A 17906-nucleotide genomic window follows, 5' to 3' on the forward strand; every position below is an offset into this window, starting at 1 on the left:
TCCTTATAGATTATGTTAAAGATTCTAGTATTTTTAAGAATTATAATAAAGGACTTTTTGGAAAATAGACTCCATTAATGAATAACTAGAATTGTTAAATAACTGACATACAAGTCCGGGTACTGTACCATCCGCATGTGGATTGACTTCAATGATGCGTTTAGATTAATTAACAACTATGTAATTATTTCAAGACTATAATTCAAATTTTATCTAATTAATTTTAAAGAAATAGGTGAAATTAAATACGGAAAAATATATTCATAAAATTAGCATAATTGGCGTCGGAAAATCGACGGGAAAGCCAAATGCGGGAGTCTGTCTTGCGTATCGACGACAAAAATATATTGTAACGTGTAAACCCGAGGGTTAGTTATCGGAATAATTTGGAATCTGCTTTATTACCGATACCTATGAAAAATTTAGTATCTTGTTTACTTATACAGATGTTAATTTATAGTTTTAGTAGAGAAAAACAATAACAGAAACAATATATTCTGACGCATCGATATTTCAATTTCTTGAATCTCGCAATGGTTGTATTCTAATCATAAGAATATTGGTTCTATAAATTTGTTTTTGAGGATTTGAGCTTGTGTGGTATATATTGTAAGAAAACTGTATAGGACAATGGTTCTCAAATTATGGTCCTGGACCACATGGATTACAAATAGGTGCCTACAGATTGACCCAGTCGCCTTTCAAAGATGCCACTCCGTATGCTGTTTAGCAGAAGAAAGAATACTCTTATGCAACATTTATCTCGCGTATAGGTTACCAAATACGCAAAATTTATTGACATGCACCTAGAGTAATTTTTACACAAAAAGAAGTGGACGGGGCATTGGTGGGGTGGTTTGCCTCCCGACATGGTCCGCAGATCATCACCGAAATGGAGAATTATTCTTTCTGATTGGTTAGTTAAAGTTTTGCATGCTTAATTGTTCGAAAAAAATTAACAAGCGGCATTAAAGATTGTAGTTTCGTTTAAAACTTGCAAATTTCTATGTAAATATATGATCAGAATGGTTTTAAATATCAAATTTATACACTTTTATTTGTGTAGTAAACTGTAACTATATAAATTATGCAAATTAATGAATCAGGTTAGGTTCACATTGTGCACTTTTTATTTTGATGATAACATCATTTAAATATACAATACTTACATAATTTAGGATAAAAGTAGTTAATTTGAACCTTCTGTCGGAAGGAAATCATATCAAAGAATTGTTCGTTACTACTATTTATTATAGTGCATTCGAAATCATACTTTTGTTTCACATAAAATAGAACGTGTTCCACTTTATAGGATTGTCGATAGGCTCTATACCCCCATTTTTTTTTTTTTTTTTTAAAGACCACAGCATTTGAGAATGAAATGTCACTTTTACAAACATATGTAAACCAAAAAAGTTGGTCCATATGCACACTAAACAGTTATAATTTTTTAGAGAGGCATAGTTTTACGTTAACTTCTAAGATCAATTTCGGAACACAGAATACTGCTTCGATAACATTGTTGCATTAGAGGAAATTATGGTTTTTTTTTTTGGCTGAAACGTCGACGTTTACCTTAGAGATCACAATGAAAAATTCTACCCACGAATATAAATTTATAAAAATATATCAAGTCAAACATAAAATATATAATATTTACCAAAAAAAAAAGGGTTAGTAAATAGACATTTAAGATAAATATTTAACGACAGATGTGAAACTTACCCATATAATAATTATTTTTTTCTTAATATAGGATCTGTTAGAAAATATGTATTTAAGGATATTTTATACATTTATATTTTTTTTTTGTTTATTTACATTGATTATGAATTTATTAAATATGAATACAGACAATACTTACATACTCTTTTCTTATAAAGTAGTCTGAATGTGATGATAAAATCCTTTAAAATGATTATAATTTATATTTATGATGGATTTTATGCATGTTGCTTAAGTAAGAAATCAGCAAAATTCGTCCGGCAAAATTGTTTAGAATACTCTCGGTACGGTTAATATATTTTCTTTTTTATAAATAATAATCTGCGTTTACATAACTTCAAAGGTAAGATTTAGTTATTTTGTTTCAGCTGCTTACAAAAAAATAAATAAATACTGCACCGCTAGCTGTAAAAAAAATTCCTGTTTTTTTTTCTTTTTCTGTTTCTTCCTTCATAAAAATCTAAAATTCTACTTATCACGAAGGTTTTTAAATATAAATAGGGTTCCCATATCAAACAGTTTCTAAAGGATAGACTGGTTTTTTTTTATGGATAGTCATTCGTTTAACTAGTTTGAAGAACTCCATAGCCAATACATGTTTCAATTAAAAAAAAATGAAAATACAAACTAATCTCATCATTACATAATGATGTAAAATATATCGATGAATTTTACTCCGGCCGTGTTTAAATCAATCGTCTCCCATGTGTTCTTCGATGCCGTCGCTTTCGGTGACGAGGGCTCTCTCCAATATCACTCTTCCTTCTTTGTATCGTTGATTTTCTTCTGTGGCGAATTCGTATATCCAACCTAATTTCGTGTCGCAATTCTTGCACGATACATCTCTAACCATATGTCTTCCCGTTAACATTACGCGATCTTGAACTTCGCTATAATTTAAACGTTTGTTAATAAATTTAAAATTTAAATTTATATGTTTAAAACTTACGTTTACCTGTACGTGAGATTGACGACTCGGTTGAAAAGAAAAGCTCGTCCCGTGGCTCCGGTAAAGCGCGTGCTGATTAATTCGTTGCGATTCGTCAGAATGGTATCACAACTAGCGCAAGAAAAGAGACGAGAACCACCGATGTGATCGAGAAAGATTCGTCCCATAGTGTCCGAGCGCTAAATTGATTTCTGAAAAGAAAAAAGTTTGTATAAATTTTGGAATAGATCAAACTAATTACAAACATTCGTTAAAAAATTACTTATTGGAATAATTAAATAGAAACAAAGGAATTATATAGAATTATTCACACTAAATGGTTGGATTATTTGTATTTTTGTTGGGTGTAATACCATTTCCATCGACGAGTCAAAATTAATTAGATTTTTGTATTTTTTGTAACCTAGTTTTGAGTTACAAAATGGATTCTCATATTTTAAAGGTAACACACTTTGTTTCCACACCAAAAATACACTTATTTCCTATCAGTTAGTGTATTATTTTGACATTTTCTGACATTGATCAGTGTTGCATTAATTGACAAACTGTACTTGTCATTTTCTGGTTTATAACATTTGTGACAAAATCATTCTTTAATGATATATCCTCATGTTATATTATTGTAATAAGATTTTTTATTTTTTTACCATCATTTCACATACAGAATTTGATTATTATTGTGCACTAGCTGTAAAGTATGTTGATTTTTTTGTAATAGAGTGTATTACTATATACTGGACAATATACATTGACAAATTTCACATGAAAAAATATCACTAAACGTTCAAATATTGCTCATAGATAAAGTAATTCCCACAGACTCTTTATAGATGCACAGTGAACTGTTTCACCTTCAGTTTTAATAAGTACTGCAAATCTCCAAAGCATGCAGTCAATTAATTTCGGGTATACGTAGGGATTTCATAAAATCACAATTTAAAAATGGTTTCCTGCAGCATAGCAACTGAATAAAAACAACTGTTTATTCTTGAACACTAGACTAAATACATAGAGAAACAATTTTAAATAGTGTTACCTCGTAGAGTTCAAATGCTAAATTCGGGAGAAATTCAACCTAGAGTTCGAATTATGTTTCTACATTCAAATTTCGCATGCAGTGAAAAAATGCATTGCGTAAATGCTGTTACGTGTCCAGGTTGTCTCTCGTTCTTGCTGTGAAAACATCTTGTATTAATATATAAGCCGTACCTATTAACCATGACATCCAAGAGCGTGGAAGCAACGAAGCCTTAGAAGTATTGACGACTGAGGTGAGAAAGGAACTTATTACTAAGCACGAAAGTGGTACAAGTGTTGTGGATCCATGTTTAAGATGCAGAAGTGTTCAACCATTAAATGTAATTTTCATTTTATTATACAGTATTTATGAATTTTATTTATCGTTTTTATGTTTTAATCTATTATTTAGAGATTTAATTGTGTTATTTTTACCTTCAATTATGCACGGTTACTGTTTAAGTTTATCAGAATGGTATTGTCTAGGGTCTGAAAATGAATTAATTCACTTTCTGTTATTTCTAATGGAAAAAACTTTGAACAATTCAGTGTTTGAACAGCCTCCTGGAATGAATTAAATTTGAAGTATAAGGCGCCATTTATTATCAAGGCAAGTCTAATCATTCAAGCTAATCATTTGAATTCGAATTGTCACTTAAAAAAATGCAGTTAAGTACATACCGTTTGGTAAAATTTCTTGTAGCCAAAGTTCTCGAAAAAACATCGAGAATAAACAAATTACACTCAATACTAAAGAGAAATGATCAATAATAAAATTTTTAATATATAGCCTGAAGGAGAAAAGAACTAGACTGAATTTTACATAAAATGATCAGTGTATTGTTACGATTTAATTCTTACTTTAGTTTAATATTTTTTTAATAAATAAATGTTATATTAATTTGTTAGATACATTAGTGTAAAAAATTGGCTAATAATAATAATAAAATAAAATAATTATGCATTAAATATTCTGCTTTTATTTAATAGAACTCAGATTTATTACATACAAAAGTATTTTTGATTATTTTTCTATGTAAACCAAACGTGATAAATTTAAGCGCACGAGTGAATTTCTTTGGTACTATGTAAGAAAATATATTTTTATTCTCGGCAAAAAATACAAAATTAATTGTTAGATATGCAAAAATATATTTTTGCATGTCTTACATTTAGTTAATTTTGTATAGTATCAATATACAGGATTAAAAACTTAAATATTCGTGTCATTTAATGTATATTGGTAAAAGCGTACATAGGTATCCATCGTATAACACGACACTTCTACAACACTGTTTTGCTCTAACATGGTTTGAAAATTGGGGATATCCCCTGTACAATGTGCCCTCTCTCTGACACAGCTTGAGAATTCGGGAAATCCTCCATACAAAATTTCACAATTAAGTACAAACTCTGTTATTCGATATGTTTTTCTTCGAGTAAGCATGCGTGTTGTCTCAAATTTGCCTACAGATTTTTAAATACTTCTAATTTCAATTTGTTTTGAACCTATCGTCAGGTTTATTCTAACGAAAACTGACGGTGCAATTGTTTTCTTCCTTGTCCGAGCTTTCCGTCAGCCAGATGACGATGTCATTGCTTTCAGATTGAGATTTTCATTGTGTTTTGTTTTTACAGATTAATCTTCATACTTAGTAAAGTTTGTTTATTTAAACAATTTTAGGTAATTGTTGTTAAACTTTTTTTACCCATAGGTAAGTAATCATTTGTAAAAATGATAAACGAAACACAGTGATATCTAGTACTTGAATTGTTCCCAACTCTCAACAATTTGGTATTCAAACTCAAATTCTGGATAAAAAAACACTTGATACTCAACTGAACAAACACAATACACTAGAACAATTTTTCAATTAGTAACATATTTTATTTTGTCATCCATAAAAAATGAAGATATTGCTGATCGAGATCAACAAAAAAGCTCAAAAGACAACAATACTGGTTTAACTAAAATTAATATTAACGCATAATACAGTACTTTTAATTGTGATTGTCAGTTAATTATTGATTGCTTTAATAAACATATTTCTCTTCATAATCGAAAAAAATAGTATACTTTTGCTAACTTTCGGAACCTAACCCTATGTTTTGCACTAGTCCTTCGTTTCGTGTTGCATGGATTTGCGTAACATCAGGGGCAAATTCTCTGGGCTTGCTTAGCATGTGCCGCATGCTTAAGAGAAAGTTTTGACTGTCGATGTACTTTTTATATGAGAACAAATATGCCAATAATAGTTTATTCTAACATGTAAACTCTTTTATCATTTGTGTTTACTTTTACATTGGCAGCTAGTTGCTAGCCGTTTTAAGTCAGTGTGATGCTTGCGAGAACTCGATTGCTTGCTCCTGTGGAGGTCTGCCGCAGCAAACAAGTGCATGCACGTGACATCATTCGAAGCATTTAACATGGCCAGATTGTATCAAAAGCTTGCATTACCAGTCAGCATACATGTATTGTGTACAGGGGCGGATCTACGTAGAGACTAATAGGCCTTAAGCCCAGGGCCCCCAATGTCAACAGCCCACAAAATCTGAATTATCATAAATTTTTAATACTTTTTCATTATAATATATTTCATATGTAAATATAATGTACTTTATAATAGTCCATACTTTTTTATTCACACCAAATAACATTCCTGCCTATTGTTTAGTGCTAAGATAGGCAGGAATTATTACAATTAGGGCAATTATTACAGATAGGGCCATTATTACATAAAATATGTATATCAATGCCAATAAACAAATTCTTTAGGTCTGTAATTACTTGTTAATATTTTATTAGCAAACTGGAAAATTGATATTTACAAATTTAATTATCTTTACATTTATACAATTTTATTATATTTATTTTAAAACATACCTGAAATAAGCTTATCTTCAATATCTTAAGGATACTTTTAATGGAAATTTAAAACTCTGTATAAAATAATAATAATATATTAAATAGCTAGTTACTTTACATAAAAAGTTATATACAGAATAAATGTCTATTGACTTAGTTACAAATTTGGCAATAGAACAATCAACATATTAATTTCTAAAATAGCTTTCCTTTCTAGTTAATTCACACTGTTAGGATGCATTTATGCAGGAATGAAAAAAAAAAAAAAGGAAAAAACAGACAAAACAGAACTTTTTGAATCAGAATTCACAGTCACAATGTATTTTATGCAAGAGAAGGAAATGGCGTTTGTGTGTGTCGCGTGTGAGAAATATACCAACTTCTCATCCTCTTGTATTTCTCTCTCCTCTCCCGAGTTGGCATATGCACAGTAATTTGACAGCCTCGCCATGTGCAACAACATAAAACGGTGATGACGGGAACACCGGCAAGCTGTCAAATATGAAGAAAATGACCCAAGAAGTTGTAAAAAGCACAGGAAAGCCGCACAAAAGAGGGGAATGCTAATAGAGTAATTTCATTTATTTTTCGTTTTATTTTGTTGTAAAATTCACTTTTCTTTCCCAGCTTTTGCATGAATGCAACTAAAGTGAAAACAAGGAGAGTACTCCTGTAGGCACGCTATTGGTTTGGTTGGTTTCCCTCTCTTCCTGTTTTCCGCTCCCCTCTTGCATTTCTTGCAACTGCATAAATGCAGCCTAATAATTATAGATGAAAAAGTGATTAAAATATATTTCAATTTCTCTCTTTTTGATATAAAATACAAAATAATATCATAAATTATTTATCTATATAGAATATTTTGGAAGAAAAGTAGAACCAGAGCAGGGCTTAAACTCACAACTTCTGCTTATCGTACAGATGCATTGAAGATTCTGCATCTGTAGATTAAAAGAAATCTACATCAAATTTAGCAAAGAAAGTTACCATTGCATCATGTTTCGGTAATCTTAAATGTTCCGCAATTCTGCAAATATACTAAAAAGAACAAAACAGTGTGTGCTAAATTTGATTTAGATTAAAAAAAACATCAAAATTAATTAGTATTTCAGTGGCATCACATACATTTTGTAAAGAAATGTGCAACCCACACACTCTTCCATAGCAAAAAAGGAACACACAAAAACCTTTAAAAATGTAAGCTTCCTACAGCAAAAGCATACAAAAAATGTCGACTAAATATCTTGTATTGTTTTTGAAATATTAAAAAATAATTTGTAGCACTTTAACCATCCTTTATCTGCAAAACTAAGCATTTTGGGATAATAGCTTTTTTCCTAATTATACTTTTGATATTTTGTCACCTCCTGAAATTAGGCCAGTCTTGTTATTAACGAGGTTGAAGCCAAAGTTTTAAACGCAAAAACGTGTACGTCGGACGTTCAGTGCCGCTTTCCTGTAAGCCTAGAAGTTTGACAATGGTGTTTGGAATGTCGAGCACGATTCCACTGACTTTCCAAACGCCATCGTCAAACTTCTAGGCTTACGGGAAAGTGGCGCCAAACATCCGACGTACACGTATAAGTGTTTAAAACTTCAGTGTCAACCTCACTATTAACAGTCCACACTCCTTATAATCTACAAAACATTAGAAACATTGATGTTGTCATAAAGAAAATAATGAGCTTGTCAGCCAAAACTGAATTTTGAAATTAAATTTGAAAAATTCATATGGAGAATAGAATAAACATAATGAAACACAAAGCAAGACCAAGGAATATAAATTGCTTACAAATTGATATAACCACCATTATCATTTGGAAATTTTTAAAGTTACTTGTACGTTTGATCAAATCAAATTCTTTTATTAATTAATAAATAAAATTTTTTATATTGAACATTATCAACAATTTTGTTTGCATTTTAACCAAAGTATGATATGAGATAAACATTTCTTTAATAGGAAAATAATAAGCTATTATGTTCAGTTTAATTAATGATTTTATATGCTGTTGTCTGGGAGATTGCTTCTAAATGCTTGAAAAACTTTATCAAAGATGTAGAAACAAATCCTCCAGACAACAGTTTATAATATTCAACCTTTGATCGAACTAATTTAGTAAACATAACATCCTTTCATAGAGTAGAGAAATAGATAATCCAAACATAAACAGAGAATAACAACATTATTTCATCAGTAACAAAATTTGGTTAATGTTACCCATGGTTCCAAAATGGCGGCTCGTCTATGCTTCCAGCAAATAGAAGAAAGGAAACAGTGGGGACGCACGTTCTAACTTAACCTAACCTATTGTAATAATTTTGTTGGTAATTATGGTAATTTATTAGAATAGGTTAGGTTAGGTTAGGATGTGCGTCCCCACCGTTTTCTTTCTTCTATTTGCTGGAATCAGAGATGAGCCGCCATTTTGGAACCATAGATAACATTAACCCAACATTTTTATGTTTATTATCTTTATAACCAAATTTATCGAGGACCGTTTTAACTTGTCGAGTGATCGAGAAATATGACGTCCGAGAAAGTGTGTACAATTACAGTCAACAGTATGCAAGTAGCAATGGGAGAGAAACTTTGTGAGTCTACCTATGCTATGGCACATGTGAACTGTCAATAGCTCTCATCGTGTTCACACAATAAATTTCTAAAACTTGACATAGACTTTATGAACACCTTGTATATATTGTCAGAAAATTGTTAGTATGGTACACCATTGCCTAATAGCATTAAAAAAAAAGCAAAGCATTAACTAATGATAATTTTAGTTCTACTAAATAAGCAACTACAGTTGTTCATTGATAGTCCGACGTTTTGTAATCCGACATGCTCGGTAGTCCGACAAACCTCCCGTCAAGGTCACCATAGTCCCCGTCACGTGTCTGCTTGCACAGAAGGATGTCGCAACATGAATCTCCCCACCCAATTCTTACACGACACATATTTCTTGTGTTTTCCATGATCAGTTCTGTACTTACTGTATTATTTATGCCTATACATACTATACGTACATTTATTGGCTTCCATATTTCTTTAATAAACATGTTTTAGTTAACTGAAATGTGTGTTTCATTTCCGTATTAACCTAGGCAGCATTTTACTCATAAAATGTAGGAATATTGTAGGCTACTGCTAGCAAAACAACGCCAAATATGTAATCACTTTTGGTAATCCGACACCCCTTTGGTCCCATACCTGTCGGATTATCGAGGGACAACTGTATATTGAATAGTAAAAATTCTGAGTTATTCGATGATTTTTATAATTAAGATTCCTGTAAAAGAAATTAAATTAGATATAAAAATTTTAAATCACTTTTGAATGAAATTTTCTTACCTTTTTTTGAAATCAATTTATCAATATATAATCACATATGCTTATTCAGTACACAATTAGTACTTCACAACTACTAATTTGCATAGCTGTTCAGTGGCATTTGCATTTTAGACGAAACTCGCTTCTTAAAATCGGAATATCTAAAAAGAAAAAAAAAAGATCTATTTATTAGTTTATCAAAATATGCAAAAAGTATTTTATAAACGAGTTTTATTTATATAATAACAATTCAATTAAAGCCAAAAGCCAAATCAGTTGCTATTGGAGTTTTACTGGCAAAGAAATACTATCTTATTCCAGTATTTGACATTGAATTTGCCATTGTATGAAATTCAACCTGTAAAGAAAAGGCATCAGCATGGAGTTTCAAAATAGACAAAACAGATAAATAAATACATTCATTATATCACTCATTTGGTTTTCTACCAACTTGTGTGATATAATGAGGGACTACTGTAATAATATAATAATGCATTTAATTTATTACTCCTTGAGGAACTGCACTTGTACAACTACCAACCTACAAGCATCTAATGCAGTAAAAATTTCTTTATTCAAACGTTTTCGAATCATCTTAAACGATCTTCTCCGATAAATTACATTCTAAAAGACTGTTAGGTATTCATTCTTTCGGATTGTAATTTCCTGAAGAAGATTGTTTAAGACAATTGAAAACATTCGAACAAGAAATTTTTACTGCATTAGATGCTTGTAGTGTTGGCAATGCTTTTAATATTGTAACAAGATAAACTACAAAGATACACTTATCCTGTTTGATAAAAGAACTCAATGTTATCCTATAAACAAAGAAATTTAATAAAATGTTTATTTACAGTAAGGGCCATTGAGAGGGAAAGCTGGAAAATTTTCTCCAGACCCGAAGAAAGCTTCAAGGTTATAGTCCTTCCTCCATAAAATTTATTATTTTTAATAACAAAAAATAAACTCTTCAAGACTACTTTTTATTAACAAATATTGAACATATTTCATTTGTTAAAAAAAGGCTATTAAGGGACAAAAGGCAGTGCTTTACCCCTATGCCCCATACAGGCTCTCAATGGAGGTGTTTATAGCTAGAAGTAGCATTTATAATCTACACTAATGGTGCTAATTTTTTCATTTGGAGTCAAAATTTAGAAAATTATTAGTAATTTACCAGTAATAAAAAAGTGGCTAAATTTTCAACCCCTGCTTATGATTGTATATAGTAATAAGCAAATAATAAAGTAATAAATATATATATATTGGTGTACACTGCATGTCTGCCTGAAGAAAGATAGATATACATGCCAGATTAAAAAGTATTTGATTAATGAAGGGATTCTGGCCTATGTTCTTTAGTAATATGCTGAATGTTAAACTGTTAAAACATTTTGATATGTGATTCTTGTCCTTAAGGGTAAAGAAACAAATTGCCAAACTCTATAGCTTAGTGTTGTAAGATAATACTTTAAAAATTGTGAAGAACTATAAAGCAATAATTTAAAAGAAAAATGATGTAAACTACTTTTGCAGTTTAAATCAGTGGTGCCCAAATTATGATCTCCAGGCCAATTCAGGTCCATGGAACATTAATCTGGCTTGAAAACATATTTGGCATATCACTTTTATTAAATGATTGAATACAGGCCTACTTTTAGTTTATATGAAATATACGAAATATTTATGGCCTGCTTAAGATTCCAAGATTAATAGGATAAGGCAACACAATGTATGAGAATCTGCCAGGAAAAGAACCTCCTGGAGGATTTTTCTATAGAAAATTGGCCCTCTATGTGTTAGACACACAAAGAAAACTCAGAAAACTCCATGAGGATAGCCCATTAATCAGTTGCAACCCACAACCAACTACTAGGTTTAGTGGTTTTATCCATTAGGCCATAGTGGACAAGGTCCTGCCAATCAAAAAGTTTGGTGCCACTGATATAAATAAAAAAATTGCTGCTACTGTGTCTTTTATAAATAAAATTCTAAATACAGTAATACTTCAGTTTTTGTTGACTTCGGTTATTGTCAGTTTTGGTTTTTGTCAATTTTTTTTTGATAAAAATTTGTCTCAGTTTTTGTCAGTTGCCTCTGATTTCATTGGCACGTCCATATGACCTCGCTGCTAATTTTGTGAAAACAAAGGGTGAGCCATGCATTTTCCTGTTCAGTTTGACATTGTTTCTCGTTGTGTGAGCATTAGCCTATGCATCTAGCCAAACAACTCCTCTATGACAGCCGGATGGCTGAGCGGTCAAGGTGGCAGCCAACCACTCTGGGAGACCCGGGATCGAATCCGGACAGGTCGAAAAATCCCCAAGAATTTTTCGAGTGGTGGTCTGTCCAGATATATCTGGCCCCATCCCTCACCACCCAGCCATCCCATTGTGGGCATGGCCGAACCCATAATGGGCTTGCTAAAAGAGGCCCTCTTAGTGCCCACAGGGCAGAAAGAGTTTAAAAAAAGCCAAACAATTCCATTGCTTTTCTTTTAGCTCCATTATGGGACCAAAGAAAGTTTCCAGAACCAACAGCCCTTCGAATTCCATGTTAAATGGTCATTTATTCATTACATTAGTGTTTTATATTCATTTTATATTAAATTCTTATTGTTTTTAGTATTGAACACTATATTTATTATCTATAAAATGTGTTTTTGGTATGTATTTTGGAGTGTCTAGAACAAATTAATTGGATTTACATTAATTCATATGGAAATAATTGCCTTGGTTTTAGTCGGTTTCAGATTTCGTCGATTGTTTTCGGACAGATTATCGACGAAAACTGAGGTATCGCTGTATATGTGGAAATGTATATAAATAAATATTTGTCTTCAAAACATTGTTTTGTACATACCCATTTTTCCCAAATTTAACAGTAAAAAATATCAAATTACTGATATATTTACCCTAGGCATTTTTAACAGGTAATGCAATCCCTAATCACAATCAATATTTTTTCTACGCATCGTAAGATTGATAGTTACAACAAGGCATATTATGCAAACTGGTAAATTCTTTTCTTACATATTTAATGTTATCTTAGCAGAAATAATTTTTAAGTACGATGATGTTCATTGAGTATTCTGAAAAAATAAATGACATCACTACAACCTACAATGTAATCAAATAACATTAGTCATATGCAGATGTGAAGAACAAAAACTTTTTGTTTAATTAAATTAGTCATGGTAACGACTTCTTTAACAACTAACGGCTGAAATAATATTCACTATTTTCACTATCTAATTAAATTTACAAATGCCTAACAAGTTTAGATTTTATTTATACAGACAGGATGGTCAAAAAAAATGTTAATCAAGAAATATTTTGACATTACTTTAAGAATAGTCACCACTAATCTTAAAATTTATCTCAATTAACTATCTGTTGGGTCATTCAGTGGTGTAGCGAGGGGGGTGCATGATACACACCCTTGCACCCCCCAAATGGTCTCCAAGACAAACTATATGTGTTTCTGGAGGGGGGCGCCAATAAAGTGTCGTGCCCCGGGTGCCAGTTATGTTCGCTGCACCGCTGGGGTCATTCTGTATATGAATATATATAATAAAAACCTAATTAACTATGGCATATTATATAATATATGACTTTTATTATTTGTTCATAATAGTTTCAGTTCTCAAAGCTTGACTTTTCCTTATATTGTTTGTTTACATAACATCTCACTAAATTTCTATAAATTTTGATAAGTGAATATTCTTGTTGTTAGATAAGCTACGAGTATAATTTGTTCTAATAATCTAATTGAATAACATTCTCTTAATTTGTAAACTATTCTGGACCGCTCCACAACACTTTAATTTCCCAATCCATTACCTGATGTGCTAAACAAATAGATGGTTCCTTGTCACAATAGACAATAAGAAGATTAAAGTTTTGTAGAATAATTCAGGATAGTGTACAAATTAAAAGAATGTTATTCAATTATATTATTGGAACAAACACACATCTACAGGGGTATCCATAAAGTCCCCCAACTCAAACTTTTAAAATTTATTCTGTATTAGAATAAACATGTAAGTATGGGAATTGTATACGTAAATAGTGTAAACAATAATGAATTCTTTACATCATAACAGGAACCGAAAATATTTGCTTTCTTCCTGAAAACAGAAGTCGTTGTGTCTGCAGGTTTCATAACACATGCAGCAGCCTTTCAGATGTGATTAATTGAGGTGCTTCTATTATGTTGTTTCAGTTCTTCTAGATTACATGGATTATTTCTGTATGCTCCACTCTTCAAGAGTCTTCACAGAAAAAAATCAAAGATGTCAAGTCTGGAGATCTTAGTGGCTACAAATTTTGGGAAATTATGCACTCTGCAAGGAACATCCACATCATTGCTATCGTCTCCCTAGTGGCATGGCACGTGGCACTGTTCTGCTGAAACCAGCTGGCACACTAAAACCGTGACACCATGTGACACCTATTCACCAGAAATAACTTCTCAAAAGTTTAAATTTGAGTTTACCAAATTAATTGCCTTTATAATTTTAGATAAGATAAACAGGTGTCAATTTTAGGTAAGATATATACCTTGTATCTTATCTAAAATCATCAAGGCAATTAATTTGAGAGAACAATTAGATAGAACTACTGTTATTCTAAAATAGAATTTTACAAGCAATAGCAAGTCAAAAGAATTTAATTGATAGCACTCACTATTAAAATTATTACATTCCAAATATATTTTTAAAATAATAATTTGTAATGCTAATATTATATATATTTTTAATACATATGAATTTATTTGTGTGTTTATCTAAACTGGCAATCAAATCAATAAGATTTTATATATATAAAACCTAAGTTTTTGGAGATGTGTGTATGAATAATAGTTTTCGCGACACAATTAAAAATATTTTTTTTTTTATGCGGTCCCCGTTGACCGCATAAAAAAGTCTCACATAGAAAATAACTCAAAACCGTACAAAATAGAATTTATTGACAACAGATGTCAGCACTTGACTGCATCGTCTGGTCTATCGTCTGTTTTACATATTTTTGTCCAGGTGGTGTTTTGTTGACTTAAAAAGTAAATTATTTCGTTTTTCGCATATTCATGCAATAATATTACTATAATAAGTGCATTTATGCTATATATAAGTTTATTTAGCTATAATAAGTCAACGTGACGAATCGCACGAGACTAGTCGCCAACTATACGCACAAATTAAAAATTCGCATTAAAAAAATCGCACATAAAAAGAGCGCATAAAAACAGGTTTGACTGTATTTTTATTTTTAATACATATGAATTTATTTGTGTGTTTATCTAAACTGGCAATCAAATCAATAAGATTTTATATATATAAAACCTAAGTTTTTGGAGATGTGTGTATGTATGTATGTATGTATGTGTATGTATATATATCGCATGACAGCAAGAAAGGTGAGACAACTCAAAAATGCAGTATTTGAGAAAAATTTACTTAAAGAATACTATAAAACTTATAGTATAAGCTGCTTTTAAATTTCAGATAAGTACCGTATTTTACGGACTATAAGACGCACCTTAATTTTTAAGCAATTTTAAAAAAAAAAATACCTATAAGACACTACAGACTATAAGACGCACCTGAATTTTGGAAGCAATTTTTCAAAGAAAAAAGTGCATCTTATAGTCCGTAAAATACGGTATTTATGGCAGTAAATTCTATTATATTCTATAGTATAGTAATTATGGATCTGTAGCTCTGCTCTCGTCGAATGTGAGGTGTTATCAGTTAAATATATATGAGGTCTTTGAGTTATGTCACTTTTCTTGCTTTTCTAATAACTTTGTTATTTTGCGAGATAGAGATGTGACACTTCATACGTATTTTTCAATGACATAACCTCAAAATTGCTATTTTTTGAGTTGTGTCACCTTTCTTGCTGGCGTGCGACATATCATTAAAAACTTTAATATCTCCAGAAATTTATTAATAAAGTTTTCCAAATAAAAATATCCAGTGACATTAAAAGGAGATTATTAGTTAAATTTATACCAAATTATTATAAATATAACAGTTAATTAACAACTTTACTTATAACTTTTAATTAAGAAAATAAAGAATTTAACTTCAAATCATTGAATTATTTAATGGAAAACAAATGTATTCAATTATCAACAAACAAATCTGCTGATTGAATAGCAACATGATGACAATCAGGTTGCTATTCAAACAACATTGAACGATTGTTCAAACACCCTTGAACAATTAAAACCTGATGACAATCATTTATTTACCAGTTTTACTTTGTATACGTACATATTTAATGAAGTACACATATATATGGCTAGAACATGCTTTAAAATAAAAAATTATAAGATACAGTGTTACCTTAAACTTCGGACAACTCTAACTTCAAATGTTCCAGTGTTTGAATGCTAAATTTGAAAGAGATTCGATTCAGAGTTCAAATGATGCTTCTGTGTTTGAACTGCAGGTGCAGTAAAAAAATACACTCACCATGTACAGTACATGTGTAATGTTGCCCGACCTTTGGAGGGGCGATCGTTAATCCGCGACAAATGATGGTCTAGGGTCGTTCTCGTGTGGGTGTGAGGAGGATGACATCAGACAATAAGTGTCTCACAAAGAAACCCGTTTATTTAAACATAAAACAACTCACACTATGCACAGATCGTTACAAAGGTAAACGTAATCGAACGTTTTTGTGCCGATGTGTTTCCTATCGTCGCTCGATAGAAGGCCCCGGGGCAGCGGCTGGTGCAGCAACTCGTCGGTTGGCGTCGGCGGACCTTTCGATGGACACCTTGGAACACCTCTGTCTCCCTTGAAACCTCTCGGAAAAGTCTCTTGTCCTTCCCAATTCGGCGATTACTTCAATCTCTCTTTTTCGTATTGTTCATGTTGAATTGGCTCCATGTCCTTCCTTTCTCTTTTCTCGATTGGTCCTCGCTTGTTTCCAAGCGAAAAACGACCCTGTTCGAGTCACGAGAAAGAACCACCTCGACAAATCTACTTGACACCCTCCGTTTACTCAGGTTGGAAAGAATTGATGGAACTTTGAAACTTGCGCTCATATTTTCCCCATTGTTGTCTAATCTGAGAGATTTTTGAAATTTAATGCTTCGATGTGATGTTCCTTTTTATAATTAACTTTTCCCTTTTTCCTAATTTTAATGATCTAAATTTCGTATACGAGCGACTTGTCAAAGGTCCATCTATACTGGAGGACATTCGTCTACAATCATTACTCATTACAATTATTGCGTTTTATTTTACATTAGGCCTTTTTGTCTTTCGACATCTTTCTCCTTTTTTTTCATGCGTCGCGGTTTCAAATGACTAACGCGTCAAATCCGATCTTTGATCGGTTTTTGTCCCTTTTAACAATGGACGATTTCTACATTCGTAGTTCAAATGATCTTCTGTGTTTGAACTGCAGGTGCAGTAAAAAAATACACTCACCATGTACAGTACATGCCATCTGTTGTGTGCCCAGTCTCATTGTGAAAGCATCATTTTATTTTTGATGTGTTTGGTTATATATTAATATATTAACTCTACCTATTAACCATGGTATCCAATAAGAATGTGAAAGCAAAAAACCTAGAAAGTTGCAGCATCAATGATTGAGGTGAAAAGAATTTATTGCAAAGTGTAAGAGTATGCATGTATAGAATCTGACAGCCATGTCTATGAAGCTGAAGTCAACAGTGTGCACCCTTCTTAAGAACAAGGAAATAATTAAGAAACTGGACATCACCACTCCTCACTAAGATACAGTACAGGTACTCCTCACTTTATGACCTATCTGCTTAACAACCACTCGCACTTACAACCAATCGAGTTTCGATCTGCAATTCGGGGAATCCCCTTTCTCAGCTTCAATGTCGATCAGTGGCGAATGGTGACATGCGCACTAAGCATACTATAATAGGCTTGCGCGTACTAATTGTCTTATGTACTATAATAGGCTAATAGCGTACTATAATAGTCTTTTTATGAATAAATTTGAAGTTTGTTGCATAATTTGTAT

At 31.6% G+C, this 17906-nt stretch overlaps 1 protein-coding gene across 4 annotated transcripts in view; it reads right to left on the reverse strand.

The window, feature by feature from the left end:
* The window catches only part of Ype (yippee zinc finger protein), a 41496-nt gene that overhangs the window by 9067 nt on the left and 14523 nt on the right, over positions 1 to 17906 (reverse strand). Inside the window, exons 3-7 of one of the 4 annotated variants that reach the window (XR_010881344.1) lie at positions 9910 to 10049; positions 6576 to 6631; positions 2681 to 2865; positions 1865 to 2615; positions 1726 to 1759 (exon numbers count right to left, since the gene is read on the reverse strand). Coding sequence is in view for 1 of the 4 variants with exons in the window: in XM_067275061.1 (XP_067131162.1) it covers positions 2417 to 2615; positions 2681 to 2841 (360 nt within the window). In the remaining 3 variants the exon portion in view is untranslated. Of the gene's footprint in view, positions 1 to 1107; positions 2616 to 2680; positions 2866 to 6575; positions 6632 to 9909; positions 10050 to 17906 lie in introns of those variants that run through there. The other 3 variants (XR_010881345.1, XR_010881343.1, XM_067275061.1) reach the window with 3 other exon arrangements.

This window comes from Centruroides vittatus, unplaced genomic scaffold (genome assembly GCF_030686945.1).
Source record: "Centruroides vittatus isolate TY-2023 unplaced genomic scaffold, ASM3068694v2 contig_579, whole genome shotgun sequence".
Classification (NCBI taxonomy): domain Eukaryota; kingdom Metazoa; phylum Arthropoda; class Arachnida; order Scorpiones; family Buthidae; genus Centruroides; species Centruroides vittatus.